Source organism: Neophocaena asiaeorientalis, unplaced genomic scaffold, assembly GCF_003031525.2.
Source record: "Neophocaena asiaeorientalis asiaeorientalis breed wild unplaced genomic scaffold, Neophocaena_asiaeorientalis_V1.1 scaffold275, whole genome shotgun sequence".
Taxonomy (NCBI): Eukaryota; Metazoa; Chordata; class Mammalia; order Artiodactyla; family Phocoenidae; genus Neophocaena; species Neophocaena asiaeorientalis.
Window position 1 is genome coordinate 9,053,184 of NW_020173679.1, and position 20,668 is coordinate 9,073,851.

Here is a 20,668-nt window from a genome sequence, read left to right on the forward strand (position 1 = left end):
GCAAGCGGCGACCCGGCCCCGGCCCGCTCCGCTCCTGACCATGCCACCTCCCGCACCTCCCACAGAGCTGGTGCCGTCGGAGCGCGCCGTGGTGCTGCTATCGTGCGCGCTCTCCGCGCTAGGCTCGGGCCTGCTGGTGGCCACGCACGCCCTGTGGCCCGACCTGCGCAGCCGGGCGCGGCGCCTGCTGCTCTTCCTGTCGCTGGCCGACCTGCTGTCGGCCGCCTCCTACTTCTACGGGGTGCTGCAGGACTTCGAGGGCCCCTCGTGGGACTGCGTGCTGCAGGGCGCGCTCTCCACCTTCGCCAACACCAGCTCCTTCTTCTGGACGGTGGCCATCGCCCTCTACCTGTATCTTAGCATCGTCCGCACCTCGCGCGGCCCCGGAGACGGCCGCCTGCTTTGGGCTTTCCACGTCGTCAGGTGGGTGGCGGCGACGCTGCTTTCCCTCGGGTCCAGTGACCCCTGCCTGGATCCTGTCTGCTGCCCCTGTGGCCCTTGCCACCCTCTGGGCCCTGCGTCTTGATTGGACCCCTGGCCAGGCGCCCAGCGGGCAGTGTCTGCTCCTGTCCCGGGACAGCCCTGGGCCAGCAGAATGATGCTAGGCTTGCCTGGGAGATGAACTTGTCCTGAACATCGCCGCAGGGGGCGCCCCTTTGAGGCGGCCCCAGCCATAGCCTCCCAGTGAGGTGGGCGCCTCAGTGCAGCCCCTGGAGGGTGGGAGGGGCCAGAGCTCGCCCTCAGAGCGTGGCCCTGGTAACTTGGAAGCACCTGGAGAGCTGGCGAGGCCACTCTGGGCCCTTGGCCTCCTGCTTCAGTGTGTTCCTGCCATCTCTGCTGACCATGGGGATCGGGGGAAGCAGCTGGTCAGGCTGGGAGATAAGTTAGGTGTGGTGCATTCAGCCACTCTCAGGCTGCCGTCCACCCAGCCCTCTGCCAGATGCAGTGCTTCAGCTGTAAAATTTAGGAAGGACAGTCTTGTTTATCTTTGCTCATCTCTAAACCTTAGGCCCCAATCTCTTGTTATCTCTGTTCTAGATGATCTTACTTTCTTTCCAGAGTTCAGCAACTCTGAGATTGAGGTCAGAGGCAGAGGCTGGTCTGGAAGAGGGCAGCCAGCGGCCTGGAGTCTCTGAGAGCAGAGAAAACCGAGGCCTTGTCCTGCCCTGGCATTGAAGGGTCTCATCCAAGCAACCCTCATCTATGGAAGAAGGTTGGCCCCTTCCTGGTGTAATTTCAAGATTCAAACATCTGGTGGTGTCCTCTGGTGAACCCAAGGCAGGAATTTTATAGAGCCTCTTTCCTCTTCTCCTTCCTCCAGATAAGAGTACCAAATGCTGCCCTAATTATAGGTCCTCTCTGTTAAATACTTGAGTTCTTTCCAAGGGACTGAAGATAGTCAGCACTTTGGTAGAGACAGGTCACCTGGGTGTCACAACAGTGAGGTCACAAGCCTGCAATAGTCACTTGACCTCCAGGTCTCAGAGCTGTTGGATGGAGGCCAGCTGGTCCCTGGGAAACTAAACGGCCTGCTTCTCGGCTGTTCAAGTCAAAATGTTTGTAGCAAGCCATTCAGATGTGCCTCAGGTGCTGCAGAGACCCACAGAGAGCGGGGCTGCCTCCCCCACTCCCGCATCCAACCTGATCCCACCAACCATTTCGGAGACCCTGTCCTTGGCAGGCTGGTTGGCTGTGGGCAGCGTGGAACTCACGTGTACTCGAATAGGAGCCCAAGACTTTCTTTGCAAGATTCTCTTGTCTTTTTCCCCCTCTTTTGAAAAATACTGAATACAATGTATTTTTCAAGTGATAAAGAGAACATGGTGCAGCTCCTATAGAAAAGACATTTCCTAAGAAACCTTTCTTTTCACTTCTAGGGATGTTTTCTGTGACGCTTAGGGAAGGCCTCCTAAGAAAGCCCATGTGTCCTTCTCTGGCCATAAAAGGGAAGCGAATTGTTCGTCTTGTCTGTTGAATGTGATCCACCTGCTTCTTAAAAGAAAAAAAAAGAAGAAAGAAAGAAAATTACTTGTATCCAAGCTAGAAAGGGACTTTGATAGTTTACTCCCTGTCAGAAGTCAGCACTCGTGTTGCTGGTGTGAGACTTGGTAAGACCTGTCCAACAGGTTCATGTATTGACCTAGGTCCTCCCAGACTGTGTTGCTAAGGACTCTTCAGTGTCTTTCTTTGGAGGATGAGTTTGTTGCTGCTGAAGGACCTCTTGGCGTGGGAAATCTCATCTTCAGCCTCTGGCAGCCCAGGCACCCACTCGCTAACCATTTCAGATGACTGCAAATCAGTCCTCTTCTTCAAACCTTCCAGTCTTGGGAAATATTTTATTTTTATTTATTTATTTTTAAATATTTATTTATTTTTGGCTGTGTCGGGTCTTAGCTGTGGTACGCAGGCTTTCTAGTGGCGCACGGGCTCAGTAGTTGTGGCTCGCGGGCTCAGTAGTTGCGGCACACGGGCTTAGTTGCCCGGCGGCGTGTGGGATCTTAGTTCCCTGACCAGGGATCAAACCCGCATCCCCTGCACTGGAAGGCGGAATCTTAACCACTGGACCACCAGGGAAGTCCCCCGGAAAATATTTTAAAATATGACAACACAAAGGGTTGCTCTCTCTGTTCTTATGAGTTGATTTTTAAAAAAAAAAACTGACAAATACCTTGAGAAACGGACAAAGGACATTCTGACGAAATAGTAAAAGCATGAATACTCAAAACAATACAACAGCGAGGTACCATTTTCTCATTAAATTAGAGGGAAAAAAATAGTAAGGCAGGATACTAATGTGATAAACATTATTATTGGCCATGTAAGTGGGAATAATCCACGTAGAAAATATTTGGTTCATACCCCTCGATCCCAGCAATCCTATTTGTAGGCATCTAGTCTAAGGCGATAAACCGAATTACATGCAAAGTTGGATGTACAAAGGAGTTTGCGTGGCAGTGTTAGCCAGCACAGTGATGAGAATTTGAAAGCAACCTAAATGTTCAAAAAGTCGGGGCTCAGTAAGTTATAGACTACACCCCACCCAGAACTGTCATGCTGCCAGTAAATACTGGCCATGAACTCTATAAGTCGTATATTTTTTAAACGGTATGATACAACGTTAAGTGGGAAAAGCCATCTATAAAACGAAATGCAGCCATGCACCGCAGGAGGCTGGAGAGAGTCGCAGGCAAGTTCCCACAAAGCGCCTGCATGGCCCCTGGGACCCCATCATAACGCCTGACATAGTTTCCTTTACGGAAAGACTTTTATCTCGTTGGGGAAGGAGGGCAGCTTAGACTTTATCCTCAGAGAAATTGCCTGGCATCACAAGCCGCATCAGGCTCCAGAGGTCTTGCAAGGATCAGGCTTTGATCCTGCATAAGCCAGGGGACTCACCCAGAGATGATCACCCTCCAGCCACAGCTGATGAGACTTTCCCAAGGCCACAGAGCTGTTAGCAGGAGGCTCAGCGTTAGAACTTCAAGGTCAGTGCCCCTTTTAGGATTCCATCTTGTCTCTTGGCCTTGATAATAATTTTTTAAACAGATATAATTCAACAATCGTTTATTTTTAACTTTCCAGATTCCCCCCATCATTAACACTTTACCATGTTAGCTTTACTTACCCTCTCCAATTATTTTTTTCCTGGAACCATGTGAGAATAAGTTACAGGGACTTCCCTGGTGGTGCAATGGTTAAGAAACCACGTGCCAATTCAGGAGACACGGTTCGATCCCTGGTCCGGGAAGCAACTAAGCCCGTGCGCCACAACTACTGAGCCTGCACTCTATAGAGTCCGTGAGCCACAACTACTGAGCCCATGTGCTGCAACTCCTGAAGCCTGCACGCCTAGAGCCTGTGCTCCGCAACAAGAGAAGCCACCGCAATGAGAAGCCCGCACACCACAACAAAGAGTAGCCCCTGCTCGCCACAACTAGAGAAAGCCCGTGTGCAGCAACGAAGACCCAACACAGCCAAAAATAAAATTAAAAAAAAAAAAGTAAGTTACAGACCTGATGCCCCCAACTCCTAAATCCTTCAGTGTGCATTTATTTCCAAAAGACAAGGACAGTCCCTTGCGTGACCACGTACACTTCCCCAAAGCAGAGAGGAACGTGGAGCAGTGCCAATATCTGATTGTGTCCTGTGAAGAAGGAAAAAGGCAAAGCAACTAAAAAAAAAAACGTGTGTGTGTCTGGTAAGAAACAAAATCTGATTGTGGATCTGTTGAGGTTTTGCCAGTTGTCTAATAAGGTCGCCGATAGCAAAGGGACTTTGTTTTCACGTCTCTTTATCCTCCTTCAGTCGGGAGCAGTGTTTCCGTCTTCCTTGGTGTTTCACAACTGGTGTTTTTGAAGAGTACAGGCCCGTTACCGTGTAGGATGTCCTCCCTCACCTGGGTTGCCTGATGCTTCCTCGGGAGTGGATTCAGGATCTGCACCTTGGGCTGGAATCTCACAGAAACCTGTTCTCGCTTCCTACCTGGTGGCGGCTGGCGACTTGGATTTGTTCCGTTCCCAGTGCCGTTCACTGCGATTGCTTGGTCAAGGTGTTATCTGCCCGTTCACCTCCTGGAACTCCTCGAAGTCTCATCCAAGGCTTTCCCATCCCCTGATTCCGACAGCATTCTGCGGTGACTCTTCCAGATGTTGCCGCGTTTTCAAAGTGTGAGAATATTCTGTGTTCAGGGAAAGCCCTGCGATAAGTCCCTTTCTACTGTGTCTTAGCTGTGGAGGCGGCACGGTCCCGACACCACGTATTTTAGTGATGGACTGCACTATAGTTGATTTACAATGTCGTGTTAGCTCCAGGTGAACAGCACAGTGATTCCGTTATATATTTATATTGTTTTCAGATTCTTTTCCCTTAGAGATTATTACAAAATATTGAGTATAGTTCCCTGTGCTATACAGTAGGTCCTTGGTGTTTCTCTCTTTTATATAGTGTGTGTGTTTATGTTAATCCCAGACTCCTAATTTGTCCACCCCCCTTTCCCCTTCGGTAACCACAAGTTTGTTTTCTAAGTCTGTACCCATATCTTACATGCATGTGGATAAGCATTTGTGACCGTGTGTTTGCAGTTCTCACCTAAGAAAGGGCTGTGCATCTTAGCCTGCTCCGGCTATGGGCGGGGTCATTTCCTTTCAGATAAGATAAGCAGGGAAACCGGCTCTGTCTCCCTGCAGAAGGTGACCTGCCTATCAAAAGCAGTCTTCAGCCCCTCTTCCCCTGCAAGGTGGTGGGCTCCTTCTGAACCAGTACGGCAGGGTCACGGACTGTCCCCTCACCGCTGGGCCAGGTGTGTCCTGTGATCGTGGGGGGAGGTCAGGCTGGGGCGCCTCACCTCGCCGCGTCAGAAGTGGAGCCCAGGCCGAGCTGGCAGCCTCGAGCAGCCTTTGGGTTTCTTCTGGCTCCACTGAAGTGGGGATAGGTGTGGGCATGACCCCAGGCCCACGTTGCCACCCACCCTCTGGCATTTGCTGGAGGCTCTGGAGGAAGAGAGAAGTCTATGGCATCCCAAGTTCACCACGAAAACCCCTGCTGTGGGGATTGGGAAGTTCCAGCGCAGAGAAAAGGGGACCCGTGGGCCCCGAAGGGGAGAGCCTGCAAGCTCTCTAATCAGACACCGGCTCGCTCACAGCAGGGCCCAGCGACAAGGCCCCAAGTGGGCAGTGTCTGAATGGGGGGTGAACCCAGTGGTTGTGTGAACAGCACCCCACGTCAGACAGTGCTCCCCAAAATGACAAGAGCTAAACCGGCTTTGTTTGCTGAGGGCCCTGCTGCAGTGAGGTCTCTGCGCTGCATTTGCGTGTCCGTGGGACACCCGCTGCGGCACCAGAGGCTGCCCCTTGACCCTGCCGGGGCAGAGTCAGAGTCTACCCCGGGCCCAGGTGAGCAGGAAAGCGTCCCTGAGCGCTGCACAGTGCTCCTTGGCACCCACAGAGCCAGGGTTGCAGAGGCCCGTGCCAGGGGCTGAGTGTTTAGAAGTTCCCTTGGACGCCTTTCCCCACCTCTGCAGCCAGGGCTACCAAGCGACCGACCTCGCGGTGGCCTGGCCGGTGCCTGACACCCTGAACTCCCACGTCCTGCCCCCTGCCCCACCCATAACAATAGGGGCAGAAACCTCCAGGCGGCCTCCTCGGGCCTGGATTCCTTGCACCAGGCTGTGCCCCCTGCAGCTGCATCCCTCCGGCCCGGCCCGGCTCTGTCCTGCTCCCCAGAGCTTTCAAAACTGGCACATGGTTGCCAGATAGTTTCGTTCTCAGAGCATCTTGGGGTCATGGTCACATTCAAGGCCTTGCATAGGCCCCAGGCACGTGGACCAGGCTCTGCTGTTTGGGGGAGAAGACCCTCTTGTGGCCTTCCCATCAGGTGCCACCCCGCACCAGAGATCTGTAGGAAGGGTGAGGTTTGGGGGAAGGGGGGAGTGCAGGAATCCAGCGGTGGATTGAGCAGACCTTGAGCCCTTGGTGCGGAGGGGGAAGGGTGTTCCCAGCCCTGACTGTGAAAGTGGCTCTGTCACCACAGGTGTCCCCCTCCCTGACTGGTGGGACAGGTTGTTTCAGAAGATCCCCAGCTGGGCAGACTGGGAACTCTGAAGGAAAGCCAGAGCCTTGCTCTCGGGGGCACCGGCTGCCTCTCGTGGTCATCTTGACAAATGCCACGGAACCCAGGTGTGGGACGTGGCCTGCTCACTGACCGCCTGATCCCGCGGTGCTTCAACTTCTCATGGGGCGACTGAAGAACAAAGTGAATGTCAAGTTCCAAAAGCCACGCTCATGACCAGTCTGCAGGGCATTTGTCAGTTTACCCCTCCCCTGAGCCTGCTGAGGGCCCCCAGCTCTGCTGGTCTGGGTGTCAGGGGGTGTCCCAGGGCTGGGCTGCCATCCCCTGCCCTGGCATGTCTCTCCCCCAGAGTTGGTAGAGAGCATCTGCCCTCATCTGCTGTGGCAGCCCTAACAAAGCCTGCAGACTGGGTGGGGTGCTTAAACAACAGACATCCCTTCTCTCCCAGTCCTGGAGGCTGGAAGTCGGAGATCCAAGTGTAGGCAGGGTTGGTTTCCGCTGAGGCCTCTCTCCTTGGCTTGCAGACGGCCGTCTGCACCCTGTGTCCTCACACGGTCGTCCCTCAGTGAGTGTCTGCATCCTAATCTCCTCTTCTTATAAGGACACCTGTCCTATTGGATTAGGACCCACCCAGTGGCCTCATTTTAACCTAATCACCTCTTTAAAGACCCTGTCTCCAGATAACGTCACGTCCCGACATACTGGGGATTAGGACTTCAACACAGAAATTTGGGGGCAGGAGGGGACATACTCAGCCTATAACTGCCTCCGAAGGGGGAGGAAGCCAACTTGGAGTCTGGCCTCGGTTTCCATGCAAACACATGTGAGAGCTGGGGCCTGGGCACCTCTGGGAGCAGCTCTTGGAGCCCCTCAAGTGGGGGATTCTGCTCAGAGAGTGGTCTGCAGGCCCCCTCCATCTAGGTGACCCCAGCCACGCTTCTTCTCCGCCTGCATCACAGGTTTGGAGAGAAGGAGCCTCATCGGTCACCTGCTTTAACCATGTTCCTCCTCAGTGCCTTTCATAGCATCCCCTGCACGTGGTCACATGGCTTCCTCCCCTTGATGGGGGACGCTGCCGGTTTAGCCCTTGGCTTTGGGACTGAGCAGTATGCCTGTCCTTTCCTTCAGCCGCCTGAGTCTGCTCTGCTAGCCGGACGTCCCCAAGAGTCTTCCAGTACTCGAGGCCCAGCTCCAGGCCCAGCACGTCCTCACATGCCCGCTCTGGTGCCAGCTTCACAGTCTCAGGTTTAGAATGTGGGTCCCAGGTGTCCACACGGAGGCAGGACAGTTTGCTGGCCGTTCTCCATCACCCACGTCTGGGCATCAGGGCAACCCCTCCGACCAAACACCTTCTGGGTCCCAGTCAGCTACAGCCCTTGGTCTGTTTCTCATGTGCTGTTGTTAAGCTGTATCTTACTTCTGGTTTTGTTTGTTTTTTGATTGATGGCTGCTTTTTATTTTTTTGGAGGGATAAAAAACTGTTAGGTGGTGCATGTCAGAAATTAGCAGTAGACATTTCTGGAAAGTGAGAATTAGGTCACACATGTCTTTGTAGAGTTCCTCCCAGAGTTGGACACCGCCTACAACTCAGGGTGGCCACTTGGCCAGAGAACAGCTTGGCGTATTGAGGTCACCAGAGAGATTTTCTCCTGGCTCTATAGGTGAGAGCCTGGGGCAGGGCAGCTTCAGCCCCCTATCCTTTTCATCCTCTGTCCAGTGGTGGCCTGGAGCTGGCTTGTGGGACCCGGTTGTTAAATTTCAGGGCATTTTGTGGGCTTATTGTTAGATAGAACATCGTTAAAAATTAAATTATATAAACTGCATTAAAAACAAAAGTAACATACTCAAAACTCCTTAGGTCCTAATTATACTTTTTTAAAAATTTATTTTATTTATTTATTTACTTTTGGCTGAGTTGGGTCTTTGTTGCTGCGTGGGGGCTTTCTCTAGTTGCGGCGAGCGGGGGCTATACTTCGTTGTGGTGTGCGGGCTTCTCACTGCGGTGGCTTCTCTTGTTGGGGAGCACGGGCTCTAGGCGTGCGGGCTTCAGTAGTTGTGGCTCGTGAGCTCTAGAGCGCAGGCTCAGTAGCTTTGGTGCACGGGCTTAGTTGCTCCGTGGCATGTGGGATCTTCCTGGACCGGGGCTCAAACCCGTGTCCCCCGCATTGACAGGCGGATTCTTAACCACTGTGCCACCAGGGAAGTCCCCTAATTATACTTCTGTTGCTTTGTAGAGCAGATGTCAGCAAACTTTTCCTGTACAGGACCAGATAGTATTTTCAGGTCTGTGGGCCATGCAATCTCCAATGCCACCGCTCAGCTCAGCTCTGGTAGCTTGGAAGAAGCCATGGATGATATACAACCAGTGAGTGTGGCTGTATGCAGTAAAACTTTATTTTAAAAAACAGACTGAATCAGGAGCTTGGGATGGACACATATGCACGACTGTATATAAGACCGATAACTAATAAGAACCCACTGTAGAGCACAGGGAACTCTACTCAGTACTCTGTAATGACCTATATGGGAAAAGAACCTAAAAAAGAGTGGATACATGTATATGTATAACTGATTCACTTTGCTGTACACCTGAAACTAGCACAACGTTTTAAATCAACTATACTCCAATTTAAAAAATAAAATAAATAAATAACAGACTGGGCCAGATTTGGTCTGAGGGCCCTAGTTTGCTGGACCCCTGTTCTAGATTTAAGAAAGTGATAGAGAAATGTTAGTAGTAAAGATTAAATGCAAAAGTGTTTCTTGTCTCTGTACTTAAGCCCTGGCGGCAGCCACGTCGGGGCAGGTGGGAAGCCGCATATTTCAGGGGGAGGTGATGCGAAGGGGCCATGTCCCAGAGCAGGAAAAAAGAAGAAGCATTCTTCCAGTATTGGAAAAGTATTACCTGATCCACAGAGAGGTTGCTCGTGTCAAGTCGGCCCAGTGAAGTCCCAGCTCTCATCTGGTCCCCCAGGTCTTCCTCATTTCACTTCCATCTTAGTCATTAAGGAAAATGAAAAGGTCAGCCCCCTTCTCATCACGGAACTGCTCTCATTGGCTGACTGCAACCGCAGGCTGGCTGCAGATACGAGTTCTGCAAAACTCCACAGAAGCCTCCTGTGAGAATCAGTTGGCTATGTGGAATGTACGATAATATTTTATTATTATTTACAAATTGTGTGCCCCACATCCTTTAGATCAGTAAAATTCATGATCAGTTTATGTTTGTGTACGTACACGCACACACACGCACACACACATGCATAGATGTCTTTCTGATGTTAAAACATCACCAGCACACCATTGTCTGTACCTGTAAATTACGAGTCCGGTGGAGCCTGCTTGGCGGGGTTGTTAGACCATCCCTCCCACTCCATTCCCACTGCTCTCTGAGGTCACCTTTTCTTCCACCTCCACTCAGGTACCTCCCCAGGCAGCTTCTGGCCTCAGCAGAGCTGCTCTCTGTACTTGAGTTCAAACAGCAGCTCTGATTGATCAACCCACGTGCTGAGCCCTTTCAAAGCCATCTATTTGGTCTCCCCTCTAGCAATTTTCCATCACAGATTCAGCTCCAGGTACAGCCCAGTAACACAGAGGAAATACGTCACCGGGTAGCTTCTGTACAACAAACCTAAAGTTGTGAAATGTGGGGCTGTCACCAGGGGCCCTGGTCCCCAGGGGCCGTAGGGATGCTGAGGAGGGAAAGAAGCTGCTTCCTCCCGCCAAGCCTGTGCTCTCCCTTCCCGGCGGGGTGGGAATCCTCAGCTCCAGTCCTGCCGGGTGTTGGTCCCTAAGCACTGCTCTCCCATCTCTAACTTCAGGATTTCCGGTTCAGCCCTTTAAAAGCCTTTCACCTCCTTTCAGTAAAGTCCTTGCAGTGAATATTTAAAGAGTAAATTGGGAAAAGCTGTCTCACTTGGTTCAAACTTCATTCATTCATTCACTCATTCATTCGTTCATTCATTCATTCAGCAGGTCCTAGTTTTGCCCCTATCGTGTGCCAGGCACTGGTGTAGATGCCAAGATAGAGCAGTGAATCCACATGGCCCTCGCCTCATGGAGCTCATAGCTGACATGTGTTGTCCTAAAATCCCAGGATGGCGTGAGTTTTAAAACAGTAACCCTTTGGTTTGATACTAATATATATTAACTCACCAGATCAATAACTTTTCGTAGCACAAACATTTAAAATAGACACACTCCATCCATTTGAAGTGTAACTTGGTACCTTTCTCATAATCCTTGTTTTTTTAATAAATTTATTTATTTTATGTATTTATTTTTGGCTGCATTTGGTCTTCTTTGCTGCGTGCGGGCTTTCTCTAGTTGCGGTGAGCGGGGGCTACTCTTCGTTGCGGTGCATGGGCTTCTCAATCTGGTGGCTTCTCTTGTTGCGGAGCACGGGCTCTAGGCACGGGGCTTCAGTAGTTGCGGCACATGGGCTCAGTAGTTCTGGCTCGCGGGCCCTAGAGCGCAGGCTCAGTAGTTGTGGCTCACAGGATTAGTTGCTCCACACCATGTGGGATCTTCCCGGAGCAGGGCTTGAACCCGTGTCCGCTGCGTTGGCAGGCGGATTCTTAACCCCTGTGCCACCAGGCAAGTCCCCACCATCCTTTAATTTCTATGGGGTTTTGGCCCCTTCCATGCTCTTGTGACTTCAAGGAGGATGTGCTGCTTCTGCCTCTGCTGGGCTGTCGGGGCAGCAGAGCTCAGGGTGGCACCAAGTGGCCCGCCCCAGGCTCTGGTCCCTCCTGCAGAGGCCAGTGAGGGGAGGAGGTACCAAGTCTTTCCTGGGCCCAGGAAGCGGACTTTCTCCCTTTCCTCGCCATCCCTGCCCTGCCTCGTCCCCAGCCCTGCGGCATTTGGAGAACCTTATAAAATCACAGCCCTTCTAGCCTCATTTTGGTAACAGACTAAGTGCAACTGTGGCCTCATCATTGTTCTACGACCTTCTTTCAGAAAGAGCCGATATTCCTTACACAGAGCCCTCAAGACAGAACCAGTTTCTGAACTAAACGTTTTCCTGATAACACTGTCCTATTTACTTACTGCTTGTTCTCTGGGCAGCTGACCTACCACGTAGGCCCGTGTGTCCTCCTGGGGGCAGAGACCGCGCAGGCCTCATCATCCCTGGTGGCTACACCGCAGGCCCAGATCCTGGGACCTGGGGACAAGCCTCACTGACAACGTTGGTCGTAAATGCGGACACGCTTACCCTGTCCCGCGTGCTGGATGTAACGCTGATGAGTTTATTCTTGTGACAACCAGCAACGATGCTCTGCTCCAGGCACCGCGATCACCCCCACTCTGTGGAGAGAAACACGGATGTGTTGCGGCCACGTGGGGCAGGGCCGAGACTCGGACCCAGCCTGCTGCATCGCAGTCCAAGCTCTTAACCACCCTGCCGGGCCGCCACATAGCTTCTGTGTGTCCCCCTGGCTGATTTAAAAGGCTTGGCGAGGAGACTCGTGCGGGGACCACTGGGGAGGGGCCTTGGGGCTCAGCCCTAATCCCAGCTGTGTTGCCATTGCAGTAAACTCTAGAAAAGTCAGCCCAGCACTGCACTGAGAGGTGGCCCCCGCCCCAGGCTTTGTGCTTTAGTGGGCCCCCTTGGACCCTTGCCAGTGTCCGCCCCTTCCCATAGAGCAAGGAGGGCTCAGGACCGAGGAGATGTGTCCGCCCGGAGCCCAGGGCCCCTCTTCTAGTTCCTGCTGTGGGTGCACGGGACCCAGACAACCCCAAGCCACCAGTGTGTGCACCCCTGGGCCCAGGCTGGCCGGGGGGGGGCTGACTGTTGGCGGGGTGTGTGGATGAGGCTTGTCTGCGTGGGCTGGTGTCTGCGGGCCAGTGCACAGGCCCCTTGGTGCGGGAAGGAGCCGGCCGTCCCGATGCCACAGCATCCCAGCGCCAATCTCCGAGGAGCCTGGCAATTCTGAAATAGACCCCGGCCTCCAAGGGCTTGGGAGGGTTTGTCCAGGTGGGAGGCCAGGGCATCCCGGGCTTGGCAGGGCTTGGGCAGAGCAGGGCTGGGTTGGGGGATTTGAGGACTCCCGCCCCTCCTTTCTCCGGGAACACTGTCTGCTGTATGCTTGGGAGAGCACCGTCCTTCTTGCCTAGCATCCCGGTGCCTTCACCCTCGCTGGCTTTGCCGGGAGCTGGGTCTGACCTCACCACCTCCCGTCTGCTCCTTATTCCTCAGCTGGGGGATTCCGCTGGTCATCACCGTGGCGGCTGTCACGCTAAAGAAGATCGGCTACGACGCCTCGGACGTGTCCGTGGGCTGGTGCTGGATCGACCTGGAGGCGGAGGACCGCGTGCTGTGGATGCTGCTGACCGGGAAGCTGTGGGAGATGCTCGCCTACGTCACGCTGCCCGTGATCTACCTCCTCATCCGGAAGCACATCAACAGAGCGGTAGGTGCCCCACGGGGCCCCGGCCCAGAGCTCTGTGTGGCCACCGTGTCCCGGCGTCGGGCTTGGCTGCCGTAGGGGACGGGACTGGTGACCGACCAGAGTGACGGAGGGTTTGCTGTGCCTCAGGCACCGTGACGTGCGCTGAATTAATAAGCATCGTGGGTTGACTGCTTTGCTAATTATGCAGCCCTGTCGGGAGCGGGTCCTGTTATCCTCCGTTTGTGGATGAGGAAACGGGAGCTCACCGAAGTTAAGGGGCTCCCCAGACTCGCCCAACTCTGACTGACCTGCTGTGAAGCCAAGGAGGCTGCAGGCTCAGCCTGTGTTCTGGGCCGCAGCTCTCTACTGCCCCCTCCTGGACAGATCACCACGGTCGCTTAACCTGGAGAGGAATTTGGATGAAAGATGAACAGTAGCCGACTAAGAATTGAACTGGCATGCCCCTGGGGAGAGGAGGCCACAGGCTTTCACAATCAGCGATACAAATAACTCACTTCTTTCTCCTTGATGATTAAAATATTATAAGTGGTAGACTTTTCAGGCTGTCAGGAATTCATAAATCAATAGGCTGGGCTGCTCTGAAGTCTCCTAGACTTCTGGCCAGAAATTCTAGGAAAGAATGGTTTCCCTCTGATGATCTGGCCAAATTGTTCCTTGCTCTGGACTACCGGTTCCGCACATGTAAAGTATGGGCTTTCTCCTAGCCACAAGCAAACTGCTACCCCAGAAAGCCTCAGGTTAGCCCATCCGTTGATCCGCTCAACCATTCATTCAGTGTGTTTTTATTGAGCATCTACTATGCACAAAAGCTCTGTGTGTCGGTGGGAATGCTAATGAGAGCTCAGGCATGGGTCCTGCCCTCCTAGGAGGAGGGAGAAGTGTAATTACGATGGAAGATGAAACGGGGCTGGAGCAGTAACATCGTGAAAGCTCTGGGGATAGACTTCCAAGCTCATTCTGCTGGTGTAATGCCTGTGTTTCTTTTTTGCTCTGAGTTTTCAAGGCTGTAATTGTAGGCGAGAATGTCCCTAACTTTTGACTTTCGGGTGTGCTGCTGGCTCAGCGGTCATTTCCAAGTGTGTAGGGTGCTCCTCGCAGCTGACACGTGATCGCCACCCTGTATGTGGGATGCACACTTTGGGTTCTCTTTTTACTCCAGAATTCACCAGATTCTCACCCCTCCCTGCCGCCCTCTTCTGGCTCAGCTTGGAGTCGTTGACAGAGATGCTGGCAGGGCTTACCGATGGGTCTGAGATCCTCTTTGTCTACTTAGGGTTTTTTAGTTGGTCTCCTGCCTGGGCCAGGGCTACCCTTCTCACCTCCTCTTTTCCGTTGCCCTGGGAAGGTTCCGGGCTCCCCGATGAAAGCTCCCAGGAGCCCCACCAGGCTCTGCCCAGGACCTCCCCATGCTCTCCCCCAGCTGCCTTTTCATGTGTGTGTCTGTGTGTGGTGTTTTTTTGGGGGCCATACTGCAGGGCATGCGGGATCTTAGCTCCCTGAGAACCCGTGCCCCCTGCAGTGGAAGCACAGAGTCCTAACCACTGGACGGCCAGGGAAGTCCCCCGGACCACCAGATTTTAAATTGGCACCGCCAGCTCTCCCTCCTGCCCAGACTCTTAACCACTGGAGCGCCAGGGGAGTCCCTCGTGTGTCTGTCTGCCTCCCTGCCCTTCCTGTAGTGGGGGCAGGAAGCCTGGGGCCCTGCCTGTGAGGCTGACCACCCCCCCCCATGTGAGAATGGTCTTCTCCTACAGCTCTGCGGGTGTTTCCAGAGAAAAGGAATACTAGTGAGCAGGGAGGTGAGAATGTACGGGTGGTTCCCTGCCTCTAGCTAGGAGGGAGAGCTAAAAATAAATGAACTGGGCGAGCTTTGCCCTGAGGAAGAGCGGACCAGCAGCCCTGGCTAGTGCCCAGCTAGTGCCCAGCTCCCCCGCCCACCCATGTGGTCCTGGAGGGGGTGGGTGGTGCCGGTCTCTGGGTGCTGAAGGCCCCGGGGAGGAAGCACGTGCTCTGAGCAGGTGAGCTGCAGCAGCTTGGGTGCTCAGAGATGCCAAGGGGTGTGGCTCTTCTCCTCACCTGCGCCTTCAGTGTCCCCCACAGAGGACCAGGCTCAAAAACACATCTTTGTTATGGAGCAGTGTTTTTTTCATCTATTTTTAGAAGTTCGGTTGTGGTCTGGAACTGCCTTTCCTGTCACTGAAGGGCATTCTGAGGAGCGGGGAAACCAAAGCTGGCGGCTGCTCACCTTTTCTTCTTGTCCCAGCTTCGGGCAGAGCCCCTGCTGTGGGGCAGGCCGGCGGCGGGGTGGGGGGACGCAGCAGGGCCGGGGGGCAGGGGGAGGCTTGCATTCTGGAGGAGGATGGCCGTGAGCCATGGGCCTGATAAACGAGGGTGAATGGTGTCCAGGAAGGAGGAGGATAAGAGCTATGAGAAGCAGACAAGGATAAAGAGCTGGAGGTGGGGACAGGACCACCTGGGAAACGCCTTTGCAGTTTAAATAGGTTGTCAGGATAGCCCTTATCCAGAATTCGACACTGGAGCAAAGACTTGAAGAGGGTGAGGGAGTGAGCCACGTAGATGGTTGGGAAAGAGCATTCCAGCTCGAGGGAGGAGCCTGTGCAAAGGCCCTGGGGTGGGGTGTGCCTGGCATATTTGGAGCATTAGGAGGCCCGTGTGTCTGGAGAAGAGTAAACAGCGGGTACGTAACAGGAATGAGGTCAGAGCTAGACTAGGGTTGGGGACATCGTAAGGAACATGTGAAATGGGAAGACACCAAGAGCTTTGAGTGGAAGACTGGCTTGATCCGACTTAGGTTTTCAACGAGCCACGCTGCTTCTGTGTTGAGAGTAAGACTGCATTGGGGATGGGGTGGGGTGGTCAGGGCGATAGAGGGAGACCTGTGAAGAAGCAGTGGCAACTCCCCAGAGAAGGGGTGATGGTGCTTGGACCGGGCTGGTGGCGGTGGCAGTGGACATCCAGGTCTGGGTCTGTTTTGAAGGCAGGGTCTGCAGGGCTTGCCTATGGATCGGACGTGAGCTGTCGCACAGAGAGAGGGACCAAAGGCTACTCCCAAGTTTGGGGCCTGGACGGCTGGAAAGACGGAGCTCCCGTTAGCTGAGTTGGGGGAGCAGGCATGTGTGTCGGACCTGAGAAGTTTCCGACGTGCTTTAGACACCCACGTGGGGTGTGGAGCAGACAGTGGATGGAGGAGACCGGGCAGAGGTGGGAACTTGGGCTGCCGGCCTCAGGTACTGCGCGGCTCACGACCTCCGCGTCCCGGTGGGAGGGCAGCCTGCGGTGGGGCTGGAGGGGGCGGGAGGGCCCCGTCGCTCACGTCTGCTTTGTGTGCTCCTCGCGCAGCGTGAGGCTCTCTCCGAGTACCGGCCCCTCGTGTCCCAGGCGCACCAGCTCCAGCGCCGCACCTCCGCGGCCGATAAGAAGCTGGCCCTCATCCCGCTCATCTTCGTCTGCCTCCGGATCTGGAGCACCGTGCGGTTCGTCCTGACCCTCTGTGGCTCCCCGGCAGTGCGGACGCCAGTGCTCGTGGTTCTGCACGTAGGTCTGCCCCGCCCCCGCCCCGCCCTCGCGGCTCCCGGCCCACCGCGGGGTCAGCAGGGTCAGATCCCTGTCCCCGGCAGGCAGGCAGGCAGGCGGGGGGCTCTGCCCCACCTCGCCTTGCTCGCTGCCCCACAGGGAGCCTTGATGAGAGAAGATGGAAGGTCAGCGTGGCTCGGGGGCAGCCCGGGGGTGTTGAGTTGCTGTCCAGTGGCCTAGGAGTAGCCCCGGGAGAGTTGACTGACCCTGAGTCCTTCCCAGCCCAGAAGACCCGGGGACACGCCTGCAAGTCCAGGCCTGCCCGGTGCTCAGCCCAAGGCCCACGTGGACAGGGTCCCCCGCAGACCAGCCTCAGGGGCGGAGGACCGGGTCCTGGGTCCCCAGCACTTCCCGGCCTCCCTGCGTGTGCTTCTCAGGCCCGTCCCGGCCCTGGCGCTCACGCCTCTCCCTTTCTCCCTGCCAGGGGATCGGGAACACCTTTCAGGGGGGCGCCAACTGCATCACGTTCGTCCTCTGCACCCGCACCGTCCGGACTCGTCTCCTCTCCCTCTGCTCCTGCTGCTGCCCTCAGGCTTCCGCTGCCGCCGAGAGCCCACTGGGCCCCCCAAGGCCTCTGCGCCCTCCACAACGGGCGGGCGAGTCTCAGGGGCCCAGGCGGGCCGTGGATGAACTTCCAAGCACCTGAGCTGCTGCCCCCCTAGTTCTGTGTGTGGGTGCTGCCGACCTGGGGCGGGCGGCGCCGAGTCCCCTCTGCAGGGAGCGGGGCGTCAGCCGCGCTGTCCGCCTTCGGCTGCCGACTCGAGCCCCGTGGGGAGCAGCGCAGACTCAGCTTGTCTACCTCCTCGACCCTCAAGCACGTCCCCCTCACACCGCATCCTTCTGCACGCAGGGGAATTCGTCAGCATGAGGGCTGCACTGAGATTCAGGGAAACCCGTGGTACCTGATCACTGCCAGGTTGCCTTGCGGTCCGGGCGTCATCGGCCTCATGACCACACAGCACTGTTTACAGCTGGAGGGACCCACACCGGTGGGAAAAGCACATAGAGATATATATACACTGGGCACCCATCCTCAAGAAAATGTCAGAGGGTACCAGCGACGTGGCCCCCACTGAGGTATCACAGAGCAGACTCCTGGTTCGTCAGGGCGTTGAGATTCCCCTGAGAGCCTGGCTTTTCTCGGATGGCTTTGCTCGTCAAGGAAAGGGCCAGTTACCTTTCACCAGGAGGTTCCCCCCTGGTGACCAGCGGGAGCACAGCCGCACACAGCTGCAGGGCAGCTGGTCTCCTGGGGCCTCCTGAATTCTCTCCACGGGCTGCCAGCCCTTGATGTATGGATTGTGTTTGAGTTTCAAGCAGAGGCCAGGATCCCGACTCCTGTCTCCCCCAGGCACTTAACATTAAAATGCAGGTCCCTCCTCCAATGCAAGGGCTGGAACAGGACAGGAAGAGGCCACTGCAGAATTCCCCGCAGATGCCCCACTGTCACTTGGGTCTGTTCTTGTAAAGACTGAAACGGGTGAGTCGGGGAAGGATCTGGCTCATTCACTTCCTAGGTTAATTTTTTATAGGAAAGGCGACCAGAGGGTTAGGGAACACCCAAATACTGATTCCTCCCTGAAGGTGAAGGTTTGGGGGATTGGTTGGGGAGAGTGACGCATGCATCATGGGGTGATGTAAAAGAAAACGGATTTAAAAGAAGCATCCGTATCTCTATAACCTATGACTCTTCCACCAACCCTTTCGTCTTAGGTCAGAAAACAATTTCTCTGTTCAGTCACAGAAGTCACTGGCTAAGAGTGGGAGGTGTAACTGTCACCGTGCGTGCAGGGCCTTGGGGAAGAAAAGTACAACTAACCTGATAGGCGCCCCTCCCTTGGGGCCCATGAGAACTCTGCAAAACTGATTTTCTGAACCTGTAAAAGGGTTCTGGATTAAAACCAAAGCCACACCCTACTGTTGATTCCTCTTTTACTCTCAAAAGCAAAATCTGTAATAGGAAGAGACTCTGAAAGTAATAGTCCTCTACAGAACTAGGTCCAAAACGCTCCTTTTGGGTTCCCTTTTTAAAAGAAGGTTTTATGAAAATCAGCAAGAGGTGAAACATCCCTTTAGGATCCAAAGAAAGCTCTGGGCTGCGCTACAGAAAGCTACTTGTCAGTAAGGCGGTCTCCTTACAGAAATGGCCCACGTGAGGGGAGTCTGGGGTTCCCCTAAAGACGTTACAGCTCATCATGGGTGCCTAGCTGGTAAAGAGCCTCACGTTAGCTTCTAGAATGGAGCAGAAATTCAGGAAGTGGCTTGCTGCAAAAGAGAAGGTGACTCACGTTTGCGTTAGAGTATGGGCCCTGGGGGAGTGATGCTCGAACACCTCTTGTTCTGAAGGGGGCCCCAGAGGCCTTGGCTCAGATGGTGCAACATCGATGCCCGCTGGGCATGGCCTCTAAGGACAGGCCTGAGACCTGGGTTTCCCCAGACCGGCTGCAGCCGGAAAACACCCGCAGAGGGAGTCGGGGCTCAGAGAAGAACATCTCCGTGTGCCCGGGCCTCCCTCACATTCTCATTCCACCTGTGAGTTGCCGCTGCTGAGTATTTCCATTTCCCTCCCTCTGCTCCCCACCCCGTCTCTGCGGACATGTTACCGAACAGGTGAACATGTTACTGCGAGTGGCGGACACGTGCGGGCAGGGGAGGGGCTCGTCCTGGTGCCCGGAGCGTTGCAAACAGCACCATCACGAAGCCCAGGAGGGTCTCCTGCCTCGGATCAGAGCCAGACAAAAGCGCGTTCCTTTTACACGTGGCTGGGCGCCCGTGGGTTCTCTCTCGGCCAGTGTAGTTAATGTTTATCCACCCTCACCCCCCCGGGCACAGCTGTGGGACCTCGGCCTGGACAGGGGCTGCGTCTCAGCCCCCAGCCCCTCTCTTCTCAGGCACTTGCTGAACCTTGGTCTTTTCCTCAGGTTTACTAAACACTTTCTGCCTCTTTGTGCTTCAGAGTTGTGTCTGTCTGTTTTTGTTTTTTAATAAAGATTATGATTTGGCCCAGGGTTAAGGGTGCAGACAGAGCTCTGCCTGTGTCCACAGCAAGAAAAGAACGTTTTTGCAGGCTTCCCGTCTCGGCATAATGGCATCGCGGGAGGTTTTGTGCACGTGCAGAATTGTAGGGCACACCCTGACCGTCTGGGTCAAGGCCAAAGTCTTGCTATTTTAAATTAAATTAACTACATTTCTTGTGTGTATTTGGTAAACCGACTGCCGTTGATGTGGGTGCGGGTCGGCAGTGCGGCTCAGACGGGCCTGTGCTGTGGGGCAGGTCCAGAGCCCCTGGAGACCACGTCTGTGTCCTTCTCTGTGGGCAAATGCAGTCGGGTAGGCGGCCACCTGGTTGGTATAGCCAGCTTCTCCTGAGTTTGCCTGATAGAATCCCTGGTCTGGGTTGGGCAGCAGGGGTGGTGGTGTTTAGAATGCAGATTCCAAGGCCCCGTCCCATATGAGAATCAACAGAGCCAAGTTCCAAGTGCCCGCAGCTTAGGGCTAAACTCTCACGAGTGAGACACTCCAGATACTGGGCCACCAACCATGTCTCCCTTCTTGCATGATTCTATCCCGACACCCGGTGACCCTCTGCAGTGGCAACTAAGGCTCCCAGGTGGCTGGGAACTGCTGGGGCACAAGGGCTCTTCTCTGAAGGAAGCAGCCTTCCAAAACCAGCCATCGGAGCCAGCTGCCTCGTTCGGTGCAGACCTTCGCAGCCCTGCAGCCCTGCCGTCAAGTCTTTTTTTTTTTTTTTTTTAACTGCTACATCTTGGGAACTTTGCTCCCAGAAGCGTTCCTTGTTTATTTGTTCTACTTCCTGGATTTTGTAAAGCTAAAAATATATCAACTGTCAAGAGGATGAGAGGACAAGCCACAGACTGGAAGGAAATATTTGCAAAAGACACATCTGTGTATCTATACAAGATGATGGATGCTAACCTAGTGTCATCATTTCACAGTGTATGTGAATTGCCTTCACACTGTACACCTTGAACTTATACAGTGAGGTGTGTCAGTTATTTTTCAGTGAAACTGGGGATTGGGGGCGGGAATACACATCTGATAAAGGACTGTTACCAAAATATACAGCGGACTCT

General features: G+C 54.4%; 2 protein-coding genes across 2 annotated transcripts in view; both read left to right on the forward strand.

Moving 5' to 3' along the window:
• Positions 1-6: 6 nt before the first annotated feature.
• On the forward strand, positions 7-19,598 carry GPR157 (G protein-coupled receptor 157). Its single transcript, XM_024749950.1, has 4 exons — positions 7-423; positions 12,767-12,980; positions 16,341-16,535; positions 16,999-19,598. The coding sequence occupies exons 1-4, from the start codon at positions 41-43 to the stop codon at positions 17,218-17,220; spliced, it is 1,014 nt and encodes a 337-aa protein (XP_024605718.1). The 5' UTR covers positions 7-40; the 3' UTR covers positions 17,221-19,598.
• The window catches only part of SLC2A5 (solute carrier family 2 member 5), a 47,542-nt gene continuing 39,792 nt past the window's right edge, over positions 12,919-20,668 (forward strand). Inside the window, exon 1 of the mRNA XM_024749949.1 lies at positions 12,919-12,980. The gene's annotated coding sequence lies outside the window, so the exon portion shown is untranslated. The remainder of the gene's footprint in view (positions 12,981-20,668) is intronic.